Source organism: Aythya marila (assembly GCF_965140915.1).
Source record: "Aythya marila genome assembly, contig: HAP1_HAP1_SCAFFOLD_495, whole genome shotgun sequence".
Classification (NCBI taxonomy): Eukaryota; Metazoa; Chordata; class Aves; order Anseriformes; family Anatidae; genus Aythya; species Aythya marila.
Window position 1 is genome coordinate 52775 of NW_028137270.1, and position 13759 is coordinate 66533.

General features: G+C 64.2%; 1 protein-coding gene across 1 annotated transcript; it reads left to right on the top strand.

Annotated features, from left to right (window-relative positions):
- Nucleotides 1-632: 632 nt before the first annotated feature.
- Nucleotides 633-13110, top strand: CLIP3 (CAP-Gly domain containing linker protein 3; the record flags this gene model as incomplete). The annotated part of the gene is made up of 12 exons (XM_082785357.1): nt 633-637; nt 3170-3294; nt 4610-4749; nt 5301-5394; nt 6024-6185; nt 7452-7570; nt 8301-8537; nt 10303-10438; nt 11650-11681; nt 11713-11770; nt 12339-12467; nt 12948-13110. Coding segments are annotated over 12 exons (1400 nt in total), but the record flags the coding sequence as incomplete, so codon positions are not given.
- Between the last annotated feature and the right edge of the window lie 649 nt (nt 13111-13759).

The following is a 13759-nucleotide window of genomic DNA, read 5'->3' on the forward strand; positions in this document are numbered from 1 at the left end:
CCCCAGAGCCTATAGGTCCCCATAGGTGCCCCCTGGTCCTTTATAGCCCCTCCCCAGCTCCTATAGGCCCCTCCCAGAGCTGCTCGTGGGCCACTATAGCCCTTTGAGCCCCTATAGCTTCCCGTCAACCCTATAGCTTCCCTCAGCCCCTATAGCTGCTGCTGGTCCTGCACGCCCTCTATAGGTGTCCTGCAGCCCCTGCGGTTCTAACAGCTGCTCCCTGCCCCTATAGCCACCTATAGCTGCTCTACAACCCCCTATAGCCCCCAAGGCTGCTCCCTGCCCCTATAGTCACCTATAGCTGCTCTGCAGCCCCCTATAGCCCCCAAGGCTGCTCCTTGTCCCCTATAGTCACCTACAGCTGCCCTGCAGCTCCTATGGCCCCATAGCTGCTCAGCAGTCCCTATGGATCCCACAGCCCCCATAGTTGCTCCTATATTCCCCTATATTCCCCTATGGTTGCTTCTCAGCCCCTATAGCTGCTCCGCAGCCCGTACAGCCCCACAGATCCCAGACCAGCTCCTTGTCCCCTATAGTGCCCTATAGTTCCCTATAGCTGCTCTGCAGCCGCTATAGCCTCCAAACTTGCTCTTTGACCCCTATAGCCCCTATATTACCCATAGTCCCCAGAGATGCCGTAGCCCCTATAGTCCCCATAGCCCCCATGTCCGCATAGGTCCCATGGTCCCATAATCCCCACAACCCATACGGCCCCCATAGATCCTATAGCCCCTATAGTCTCTATAGCCCCCATAAGCCCTATGTCCTCTATACACCCCATAGCCCCTATAGCCCCAATAACCCCTATAGCTCCCATAGCTCCTATAGACCCCATAGCCCTCATAGCCTCCATAACCCCATGGATCCTATAGCCTCTATAGCCCCCCTAAGCCCTATAGCCTCTATAGTCTCTATAGCTCCTATAGCCCCCCCTGCCCCCCTATAGATCCTATATCCCCCATAGCCCCTATATCCCTCATAGCCCCTACAGCCTCCATAGCCCCCCTATAGATCCTATATCCCCCATACCCCCCATAGCCCCTATAGCCCCCCTATAGATCCTATATGCCCCATCGCCCCTATAGCCCCCTATAATCCCCATAGTCCCCCTTTACATCCTATATCCCCCATAGATCTTATAGGCCCCATAGCCCCCCTATAGATCCTATATCCCCCTATATCCCCCCTAGCCCCCTATATCAGCCCATAGCCCCCATAGCCCCTACGTCCCCCCTAGCCCCTTATAGCCCCTATATCCCCCATATCCCCTATATCCCCCCTAGCCCCCTATAGCCCCCCATAGCCCCCTATATCCTCCTAGCCCCCGATAGCCCCTATAGCCCCTATAGCCCCCATATCCCCTATATCCCCCCTAGCCCCCTATAGCCCCCCATAGCCCCCATAGCCCCCCAGCCCCCTATAGCCCCCCTATATCCCCCATAGCCCCCTATAGCCCCTATATCAGCCCATAGCCCCCCCTACCCCCTATATCCCCTATATCCCCTATATCCCCTATATCCCCCATATCCCCTATATCCCCCCTACCCCCCTCTATCCCCCCAGCCCCGCCCCCGCGCCCCCCCCCCCCCCCTCCCTCCCCCCGGGCGGGCCGCGCATGCGCGCAGCGCCCAGCCCAGCCCGGCGGCCGCGTCCCCGGCAGGTACCGGGGGGGGGGAGCGGGGCGGGGGGGGGGGGGGGGATGGAGGGGGTGGGGGGGGGATGGGGGGGGGCGGGGGGGGCACCACCGGGCACGGCCCCGGCCCCGGCCCCGCGAAACGATCGCAACCGGGGCCTGGGGGGTGGAGGAGCTGGGGGGGGGGCACGGCCTGGACACGGCCCCGCAGCCCCCGTGCGGTGCCCGGAGCCCGGCCCGGTACCGGCCCCGCTCCAGCCCCACCCCCACCCCAATCCCACCCCCACCCCAATCCCAATCCCAGCCCCATCACATCCCAAATCCTTCCTAACCCCATCCCAATTCCTTCCCCATCTCATCCCATCCCCATCCCATCCTGTCCTCATCCGCATCCCAATCTGCATCCCAATCCCATCCCCATCCCAATTCTTTCCCCATCCCCATCCCAATCCCACTCCCACCCCATCCCAATCCAATCCCAATCCTAATCCCATCCCCATTCCCATTCCTATCCCATCCTCATCCCATCCCAATTCCATCCTAACCCCATCCCAATTCCTTCTCCAGCCCCAGCCCATTCCCACCCCAATTCCACTCCATCCCCATCCCGATTTCATCCCAATCCCATCCCCATCCCAATCCCATCCCCATCCCAATTCCTTCCCCATCCCAATCCCACTCCCACCCCATCCCAATCCCATCCCAATCCCAATTCCTTCCTAACCCCATCCCAATTCCTTCCTAACCCCATCCCAACCCCATCTGCATCCCAGCCCCATCCCATCTGCATCCCATCCTGTCCCCATCCCCGTCTCAATCTGCATCCCAATTCCATCCTAACCCCATCCCAATCCCATCCAAATCCCAATCCCATCCCCATCCCTTACTCATCCCATCCCCATCCCAATTCCAGCCCTATCCCATCCCCGTCCCAATCCCTTCCCCACCCCCATCCCATCCCCATCCCAATTCCACCCCATCCCCATCCTAATTCCATCCCATCCCCATTCCATCCCTATTCCTGTCCCCATCCTATTCCCATCCCAATTCCATCCTCATCCCAATTCCACCCCATCCCCTCCCCATCCCAACTCCACCCCCATCCCATCCCAATTCCATCCCAATTCCATCCCCATCCCATCCATATCCCAAATCCACCCCATCCCCATCCTAATTCCATCCAGTCCCCATCCCATCCCCATTCCATCCCTGGTCCTGTCCCCATCCCATTCCCATCCCCACCCCAATTCCATCTCAATCCCATCCCATCCCCATCCCACCCCAATCCTATCCCCAATCCCAATCCCATCCCACCCCACCCCAATCCCATTCTCATCCCATCCCAACCCCAATCCCACCCCAATCCATTCCCAATCCCATCCCCATCCCCCCCAATCCTCCCCCCCACCCCACAGGGGTGCCCCCCCCCAAATCCCCTTTATCCCCACCTGGGGGCGGGTGCCCGGACCCCCAAGGTCCCAACCCCGCCCCCCCCCCTCTTTTTATCCCCCCCCCCAGGCCGTCGCCATGACCAAGGAGCGCGGGGGGGACCCCCCGGCGGGGGGGGGCGCAGCCGCCCGAAGCCCCCAGCCCCGTGGTGGAGCGGCGCAAGAAGCCGGTGGTGCACCCCGCGGCCCCCGCCCCGCTGCCCAAGGACTACGGTGAGCCCCCCCCTGACCCCACTGAGCCCCCCCCGACCCCACTGAACCCCCCCCAACCCCACTGAGCCCCCCCTGACCCCATTGAGCCCCCCCAACCCCATTGAGCCCCCCTGACCCCACTGAGCCCCCCCCACCCCGCTGAGCCCCCCCTGACCCCACTGAGCCCCCCCTGACCCCATTGAGCCCCCCCGACCCCATTGAGCCCCCCCTGACCCCACTGAGCCCCCCCCACCCCGATGAGCCCCCCCCAACCCCACTGAGCCCCCCCTGACCCCACTGAACTCCCCCCAACCCCATTGAGCCCCCCTGACCCCATTGAGCCCCCCCAACCCCACTGAGCCCCCCCTGACCCCACTGAGCCCCCCCCACCCCGCTGAGCCCCCCCCGACCCCATTGAGCTCCCCTGACCGCACTGAGCCCCCCCCACCCCGCTGAGCCCCCCCAACCCCGCTGAGCCCCCCCGACCCCATTAAGCCCCCCCTGACCCCACTGAACCCCCCCCTGACCCCACTGAGTCCCCCCCACCCCCACTGAGCCCCCCAACCCCCTTGAGCCCCCCTGACCCCATTGAGCCCCCCCGACCCCATTGAGCCCCCCCAACCCCATTGAGCCCCCCCAACCCCACTGAGCCCCCCCGACCCCATTGAGCCCCCCCCGACCCCGCTGAGCGCCCCCCAAGCCTGGCACGGGGCACCCCCACCCCTCGTCCCCATAATAGGGGGGGGGATTTGCACCCCCCATATGGGGTATGGGGCTGAGGGGGGGGCGCGGGGACACGTTTGGGGGCACAGGGACCCCCCCCCGGGGCACAGGGACCCCCCCCATAATGCTATGGGGGAGGGGGGGATTCTCTGATGGCTGCTATGGGGTTGTCCCCTGTGTGCCTTGCGGAACGACCCCCCCATGGGACCCCCCCCCACATGGGGACTGTCCCCGCCCCATGGGGGCCACCCCCACCCTTTATGGGGACTGCCCCCCCCCCCACGGCAAAGGACCCTCATGGGGGGGGGGGGCGGAGTTGGAGGCACCGAGTGGGGATTCTCTGATGGCTGCTATAGGGTTGTGCTCCAGGGGGGTGTCCCCCACGGGGGGGTGTCCCTCACGGGGGGGGGTGTCCCCCAAACTTTTTACCCCCCCCCCACCTTGGGGACAGCCCCCACACCCTGGGGACACCCCCGCTGCGCACCGGCGGGGATTCTCCGCTGGCTGATACGGGGTTGTGCACCCCGGGTTGCCCTCCCCCCTCCGATCATATCACACCCCCCACCCCCCATATCGTGCCCAAACCCCCCCATATCGTGCCCCCCCCCCTCAGCCTTCACCTTCTTCGACCCCAACGACGCGGCGTGCCGGGAGATCCTGCTGGACCCCCGCACCACGGTGCCGCAGCTCTTCGCCATCCTGCGCCAGTGGGTGCCCCAGGTGCAGCACAACGTCGACCTCATCGGCAACGAGGTGGGGGCCCGGGGGGGGGCACGGGGGGTATGGGGGGGGGGCAGGGTGTTTTGGGGCAGGGCAGGGGGTTATGGGGGGGGTCAGGGTGTTATTTGGGGGGTCAGGGTGTTATGGGGTGCTATGGGGGGCTGGGGGGGGCAGGGTGTTATGGGGGCAGGGTGTTATGGGGTGGGGGGGCAGGGTGTTAAGGGGGGGGCAGGGTGTTATGGGGGAGTCAGGGTGTTATGGGGGGATCAGGGTGTTATGGGGTGCTATGGGGTGCTGGGGGGGGCAGGGTGTTACAGGGTCATAACACCCTGGGGGGGGTAACTGGTGTGACTGGGGGGGGTAACTGGTGTGACTGGGGTTCACTGGTGTGACTGGGCGTAACTGGTGTGACTGGGGGTAACTAGTGTGACTGGGGGGGTCTAACTGGTGTGACTGGGGGTAACTGGTGTGACTGGCGGGGGTCTAACTGGTGTGACTGGGGTTCACTGGTGTGACTGGGGTTCACTGGTGTGACTGGGGGGGGTCTAACTGGTGTGACTGGTGTTCACTGGTGTGCCTGGCAGATCCTGCGCCGTGGCTGCCACGTGAACGACCGCGACGGGCTGACGGACATGACGCTGCTGCACTACGCCTGCAAGGCCGGCGCCCACGGCGTGGGTGGGTGGGGGCACGGGGGGGGACACAGGGAGGGGGGGACACAGGGAGGGGACGGGGAGGGGGCACCCTCAGGTCAGCCCCTCGGGGGTCCCCGTTGTCCCTGTGCTGCCCAGCTCCGCGGTGTCCCCCCCCCCCCCCGGGTCTTATCCCTACTGCCACCGTCCCCATGGCCCCGTCCCAGAGACCCCGTCCTGGTGCCCCGTGTCCCCATCCCAGTGTCCCCAGGTCCCCATCCTGGTGTCCCCAGGTCCCCGTCCTGGTGTCCCTGTGTCCCCATCCCAGTGTCCCATGTCCCCAGGTCCCTGTCCCAGTGTCCCCATGTCTCCATCCCAGTGTCCCCATGTCCCCGTCCTGGTGTCCCCATGTCCTTGTCCCACTGTCCCCACGTCCCCATGTCCCCATCCCGGTGTCCCCATGTCCATATGTCTCCATCCCAGTGTCCCCGTGTCCCCACGTCCCCATCCCAGTGTCCCCAGTCCCCATCCCAGTGTCCCCACGTCCCTGTATCCCCATCCCAGTGCCCCATATCCCCATCCCAGTGTCCCCACATCCCCATCCCGGTGTCCCCACGTCCCCACGTCCCCATCCCGGTGTCCCCACGTCCCCACCCCGGTGTCGCGGTGCCGCAGGGGACCCGGCGGCGGCGGTGCGCCTGTCGACGCGGCTGCTGGCGCTGGGGGGGGACGTGACGCTGCGCAGCCGCTGGACCCACATGAACGCCCTGCACTACGCCGCCTACTTCGACGTCCCCGAGCTCATCCGCACCCTGCTGCGCGCCGCCGCACCCCGAGGTGCGGGACGGGGGGGGGGCGGTCCCATGGGGAAGGGTGTCGGAGTCCCCTGGGGAAGGATATTGGGGTCCCTTGGGGGAAGGATATTGGGGTCCCTTGGGGAAGGGTGTTGGGGTCCCCTGGGGGAAGGACGTTGGGGTCCCCTGGGGAAAGGATTTTGGGGTCCCTTGGGGGAAGGATGTTGGGGTCTTCTGGTTATAGGACACTGGGTTCCCCACGGGGAAGGATTTTGGGGTCCCTTGGGTGTAGGACACTGGGGTTCCCCTGGGGAAGGACATCGGGGTCCCCTGGGGGAAGGATCTTGGGGTCCCTTGGGTGTAGGACACTGGGGTCCCCTGGGGGAAGGACATTGGGGTCCCCTGGGGAAGGACATTGGGGTCCTCTGAGGGAAGGATGGGGGGGGCCTCCTGGTTATAGGACACCAGGGTCCCCTGGGGGAAGGACGTTGGGGTCCCTTGGGTGTAGGACATTGGGGTCCCCCTGGGGAAGGATGTTGGGGTCCCCAGGGGGAAGGATATTGGGGTCTTCTGGTTATAGGACACTGGGTTCCCCACAGGGAAGGATTTTGGGTTCCCCTGGGGAAGGACAATGGGGTCCCCCTGGGGAAGGATGGGGGGTCTCCTGGCTATAGGACAGTGGGGTCACCTGGGGAAAGGATGTTGGGGTCCCTTGGGTGTAGGACATTGGGTTCCCCAGGGGGAAGGACGTTGGGGTCCCTTGGGGAAGGGTGTTGGGGTCCCTTGGGTGTAGGACAATGGGGTCCCCTGGAGGAAGGGCATTGGGGTCCCCTGGCCATAGGGCACAGGGATCACAATGGGGAAGGCCACTGGGGTCTTTTGGGGAAGGGTGTTGGGGTCTTTTTGGGAAGGACATTGGGGTCTCCATGGGGAAGGATTTTGGGGTCCCTTGCGTGTAGGACACTGGGGTCCCCATAGAGAAGGACATTGGGGTGCGCTGGAGAGAGCTATTGGGGTCTCATGGCCATAGACCACAGGGGTCACAATGGGGAAGGCCACTGGGGTCTTTTGGGGACGTTGGGGTCTTTTGGGGAAGGACATTGGGGTCTCCATGGGGAAGGATTTTGGGGTCCCTTGCGTGTAGGACACTGGGGTCCCCTGGTCCCCACTGGTGCCTCATGGCCATAGGACACGGGGCTCCCTGGAGGGCTGACACCAAAACCCCTTTCAGCGGACGGTTTTGGGGTCACTTATGGGGACGGGGGCGGGGGTCCCGTGCCTCATTTCCCCCCCCCACGCCCCCCCGCAGTGCTGCACTCCACCTGCAGTGATTTCAGCCACGGCACCGCGCTGCACATCGCCGCCTCCAACCTCTGCCTGGGCGCCGTGCGCTGCCTGCTGGAGCACGGGGCTGACCCCGCACTGCGGGTACCGGGCACGGCGGGGGGCACCGGGGGGGGGTTATGGGGTGGTGGTGGGGGTATGGAGGGGTTTGGGGGCACTGGGGGGGTTGGGAGGGGTCAGGGGCATTTAAGGGTATTGGGGGTATTGGGGGTGCTGGGGGGGTTGGGGGGGTTTAGGGGGATATGGAGGGGTTTGGGGGCGCTGGGGGGTTGGGGGGATTTAGGGGCATTAAAGGGTATTGGGGGTATTGGGGTGTTTGGGGGTGCTGGGGGGATTGGGGGGATATAGGGAGATTGGGGGCATTAAGGGGATATGGAACTGGGTTTGGGGGTAAAATGGATGAGTTTTGTGTTGAATGATTTTGGGGTGAATGGAGGGGTTTTGGGGTGAATAGAGGCATTTTGGGGTGAATGGAGAAGTTTTGGGGTGAACGTAAGGGTTTTGGGGGATGAATGGAGTGGTTTTGGGGTGAACGGAGTGGTTTTGGGGTGAATGGAAGGGTTTTTGGGGTAAAATGGACGAGTTTTGGGGTGAATGGAGTGGTTTTGGGGTGAATGGAAGGGTTTTTGGGGTAAAATGGATGAGTTTGGGGGTGAATGGAGTGCTTTTGGGGTGAATGGAGTGCTTTTGGGGTGAGCGGAGTGGTTTGGGGATAAACGCCTGGGGGGCTTTCAGCGGTGCCGGGAGGGGGTCCGGCCGCCCCGTTTATCCCCCCCACGCGATGTGGTGCCCCCCTACACCCCCCCCCCCTTAGAACAGCAAGGGGCAGGTGGCGGCCGAGGTGGTCCCGGACCCCACGGACATGGCCCTGGACAAGGCGGAGGCGGCGCTGGCGGCGCGGGAGCTGCGGCGGCTGCTGCTGGACGCGGTGCCCCTGAGCTGCAGCCTGCCCCGCGTCACCCTCCCCAACTACGACAACCTGCCCGGGAACCTCATGCTGCTCTGCCTCGGGCTGCAGCTGGGCGACCGCGTGCAGATCGAGGGCGGCAAGGTGCGTGGGGGGGCGGGATATGGGGACGGGGGGGTATGGGGTGGGGGTACGGGGTGGGGATATGGGGATGGGGAGCAGCGGTGGGTGAGCTGCGTGGGGATGTGGGCATGGTATGGGGGATGAATGGAAGGGTTTGGGGGTGAATGAATGAGTTTTGGGGTGGATGGATAGGTTTTGGGGTGGATGGAGGGGTTTTGGGGTGCACAATGGGGTTTGGGGTGCGTATGGGTGCTGGGGGACTCAGGGGCAGCAGCACCCATGCTGGGTGCAACCAGTGCTTGTGGAACCTCATACGTGGGGATGTGGGCATGGCATGGGGAGTTTTCGGGTGAATGGAAGTGTTTTGGGGTGGATGGATGGGTTTTGGGGTGTACAATGGGGTTTTAGGGTGTACAATGGGGTTTGGGGTGCGTACGGGTGCTGGGGGACCCAGGGGGGCAGCAGCACCCAGGCTCGGTGCAACCTCATGCTGCTCTGCGTGGGGCTGCAGCTGGGCGACCGCGTGCAGATCGAGGGCGGCAAGGTGCGTGGGGGGGCGGGATATGGGGACGGGGGGGTATGGGGTGGGGGTATGGGGTGGGGGTACGGGGACCGGGGGGTATGGGGATGGGGATCTGCGTGGGGATGTGGGCATGGTATGGGGGGGTTTGGGGGGGTAATGGAAGGGTTTTGGGGTGGATGGATGGGGTTTGGGGTGGATGGATGGGTTTTGGGGTGAATAGAGGGGTTTTGGGGTGCACAATGGGGTTTGGGGTGCGTACGGGTGCTGGGGGACCCAGGGGGGCAGCAGCACCCATGCTGGGTGCAACCATTGCCTGTGCAACCTCATTGCTGTGCATGGGGATGTGGGCATGGTATGGGGGGATTTTGGGGGTGAATGGAAGGGTTTTGGGGTGAATAGAGGGGTTTTGGGGTGAATAGAGGGGTATTGGGGTGCACAATGAGGTTTGGGGTGCGTATGGGGTCAGGGGGATCCTGGGGAGCAGCAGCACCCATGCTGGGTGCAACCTCATGCTGCTCTGCGTGGGAACGTGGGCATGGCATGGGGGGATTTGGAGGGTGAATGGAAGGGTTTTGGGGTGAATGAATGGGTTTTGGGATGAATGAATGGATTTTGGGGTGTACAATGGGGTTTTGGGGTGTACAATGGGGTTTGGGGTGCGTACGGGTGCTGGGGGACCCAGGGGGGCAGCAGCACCCAGGCTCGGTGCAACCTCATGCTGCTCTGCGTGGGGATGTGGGCATGGCATGGGGGGATTTTGGGGATGAATGGAAGGGTTTTGGGGTGAATGAATGGGTTTTGGGGTGAATGGAAGGGTTTTGGGGTGAATGGAGGGGTTTTGGGGTGAATGGATGAGTTTGGTGTTGAATTGAATGATTTTGGGGTGAATGGAGGGGGTTTGGGGTGAATGGTGGGGGCTTGGGGTGAATGGAGGGGGTTAGGAGTGAATGGAGGGGTTTTGGGGTGAATGGATGGATTTTGGGGTGAATGGAGGGGTTTTGGGGTGAAAGGGTTTTGGGGTGAACGGATGGATTTTGGTGTGAATGGAAGGGTTTTGGGGTAAATGGAGGGATTTTGGGGCAAGAAGCGGATTATTGGGACCCCCAATTGCTTCTGGGGGTCCCGGCGCGTTGCCCCCTCCTGCACCTCCTTGGGGTGTGTGTGTGTGGGGGGGGGGCTGCTCCCATCAACGAGTGGGTCACCGGGATGGGGTGGGGGTGGGGGGGGCTTTCAGGGGCACCCATGGGTGCTGCCCCCCCCCAGGTGGGGACCCTGCGCTTCTGCGGCACCACGGCCTTCGCCAGCGGGCAGTGGGCAGGGGTGGAGCTGGACGAGCCCGAGGGCAAGAACGACGGCAGCGTCGGGGGGGTGCGCTACTTCATCTGCCCCCCCAAGCAGGGTACGGGGCCGGGGGGGTCGGGAGGGGGGGTACGGGGTGGGTACGGGGCCATGGGGTGGGGATGCGGTGGGTTATACTGGGTTATACTGGGTTATACGGGTTATACTGGGTTGTACGGGTTATACTGGGTTGTACGGGTTATGCTGGGTTGTACTGGGTTATATGGGGTTATACTGGGTTATACGGGTTATATGGGGTTCTGTGGGGTTCTGTGGGGTTGTGCTGGGTGGTATGGGGTTGTACTGGGTTATACTGGGTTAAATGGGGCTGTACTGGGTTATACTGGGTTATATGGGGTTGTATGGGGTTGTATTGGGTTCTATGGGGTTGTGCTGGGTGATATGGGGTTGTACTGGGTTATACAGGGTGGTACTGGGTTGTACTGGGTTATATGGGGTTGTACTGGGTTATACTGGGTTATATGGGGTTGTATGGGGTTGTATTGGGTTCTGTGGGGTTGTGCTGGGTGATATGGGGTTGTACTGGGTTGTACTGGGTTATATGGGGTTGTACTGGGTTATACTGGGTTATACGGGGTGATACTGGGTTGTACTGGTGCCTCTGAGCCCTCACCAGTCCATCCCAGGCCATACTGGGGCTGTGCGGAGTGGTAACAGCCCCCACTGGTCCATACTGGACCATACTGCCCTATATGGCCCCGTATGAGTCCATACCGGGCCATAAGGGCCTGCACTGGGCTGTATAGGGTGTTGAGAGCCCCTGCTTGTTCATACTGGTCTGTATGGGGCCATACTGGTCTGTACTGGTCCATATGGACCCATACAGGTCTGTGATGGTCAATATTGGACCCATACTGGTCCGTACTGGTCTGTACCGGTCCGTATCAGTCCGTACTGGTCTATATGGGTCCATACTGGCCCATACAAACAGGTCTGTGCTGATCTGGACTGGGCCATACTGCCCCATATGGTACTGTACTGGTCCATAATGACCTGTACTGGTCCATACTGGTCTGCACTGGTCCATACTGCCCCATATGGGTCCGTACCGGTCTGTACTGATCCATACTGGTCTGTGCTGGTCCATAGTGGTCTGTATCAGCCTGTACTGGTCTATACGGGTCCATACTGGCCCATACAAACAGATCTGTACTGGTCCATACTGCCCCATATGGGTCTGTACTGGTCTATATGGGTCTGTACTGGTCCATACTGGTCCGTACTGGTCCATACTGGTCTGTGTGCCCGCAGGCGTCTTTGCCTCCGTCTCCAAGATCTCCAAGGCTGAGGAGCAGCCGCCGGCGCCATCCCCCCCCGCAGCCCCCCGGGCCCCCAGCCCGCGCCCCAACCAAGACCCGCAAGGACAAGAGAGGTGCGGCCCCCCCCGGGGGGGCAGGGGCGGGGCCTGGCTGGCTCCGCCCCCACGTGCACTGGGGGCGGGGCCACGGAGGGCGGGGCCTCAAGGGGGTGGGGCCTCAAGGAGGCAGGGCCAATGAGGGTGGGACCGCGTGGAGGCGGGGCCAATGAGGGTGGGGCTATGAGGGGGCGGGGCCAATGAGGGTGGGACCACACGGAGGTGGGGCCAATGAGGGTGGGGTCATGAGGGGCGGGGCCACGAGGGGGTGGGGCCAATGAGGGTGGGACCACATGATGGAGGTGGGGCCAATGGGGTGGGGCCATTAGGGGGCGGGGCCAATGGGGGTGGGGCCACGAGGGGGTGGAGCTATGATGGGTGGGGCCACGAGGGGGCGGGGCCAACGTGGGTGGGACCACGTGGAGGCAGGGCCAATGAGGGTGGGGCCATGAGGGGGCGGGGCCAGAGAGGGTGGGGCTACAAGGGAATGGGGCCAATGAGGGTGGGGCGACGGGGAGGAGGCGTGGCCAGGGAGGGGCGTGGCCACCCCGTGTGGGCGTGTCCCGCCTGACCCCGCCCCCCGCAGCCTCCCGGAAGCGGGGGGGGGCGTGGCTGGACAGGGAGGGGCGCCGCGTGGCCCCGGGGGACGCGGTGCTGGTGGCCGGACAGCGCCCGGGACGGGCCCGGTTCTACGGGCGCACCGACTTCGCCCCCGGTGAGACCCCCCCCCGGGACCCCCCCCCCAACCCTGTGACCCCCCCTCCAAGGACCCCTCCTCGAGACCCCGCTCCTGGGACCCCCCCGGGACCCCCAGCACCCCCCTGGATGCCTGACCCCAGGGGGCAGCCCCCATTTGGGACCCCCCCCCTTTTTGGGACCTCCCCCCCTTTTGGGACCCCCCCCTTCAAGAGACCCCCCTCCCCATGGGTCCCCCCCCCCAGGACGTCCATCCCCCATGGGCACCCCTCACTTTGGGGCCACCCCCCCCTTAAGAGACCCCCCCAGGACCCCACCCCCACTATGGGACCCCCCCCAGGATGCCCCCACCACCATGGGACCCCCCCCAATAACCCCCCACCCCCACCATGGGGCCCCCCCAGGACCCCCCCCCATCCACGGGACATCCCCCTGGGACCCCCCCCAGGACCCCCCACCCCCCCTCACGTGTGTCCCCCCCCCCGTGTCCCCCCCCCAGGGTACTGGTTCGGGGTGGAGCTGGACACGGCGGGGGGCAAACACGACGGCTCCGTCTTTGGGGTCCGCTACTTCTCCTGCCCCCCCAAGCACGGCGTCTTCGCGCCCCCCTCCCGCGTGCAGAGGTGCGGGGGGGGCGGGGGGACATTGGGGACATTGGGGACGTTGGGGACATTGGGGACGTTGGGGGCGTTGGGGACATTGGGGACGTTGGGGGCGTTGGGGACGTTGGGGGCGTTGGGGACGTTGGGGGCGTTGGGGACGTTGGGGACATTGGGGGTGTTGGGGGGGTGTTGGGGGTATTGGGGGCGTTGGGGGCATTGGGGACATTGGGGGCGTTGGGGACGTTGGGGGCGTTGGGGGCAATTGGGGACGTTGGGGACATTGGGGGCGTTGGGGACGTTGGGGGCGTTGGGGACGTTGGGGGCGTTGGGGGCGTTGGGGGCGTTGGGGACGTTGGGGACGTTGGGGGCGTTGGGGACATTGGGGGCGTTGGGGACATGGGGGGTGTTGGGGACGTTGGGGACGTTGGGGACGTTGGGGGCGTTGGGGGCATGGGGGGTGTTGGGGACATGGGGGACGTTGGGGGCATTGGGGACGTTGGGGGTATTGGGGGCGTTGGGGACGTTGGGGGCGTTGGGGACATTGGGGACATATTGGGGGTATTGGGGGCGTTGGGGACATTGGGGACATTGGGGACGTTGGGGGTGTTGGGGACATTGGGGGCGTTGGGGACATTGGGGACGTTGGGGGCGTTGGGGGCGTTGGGGACATTGGGGGCATTGGGGACATTGGGGACATGGGGTGGGCATA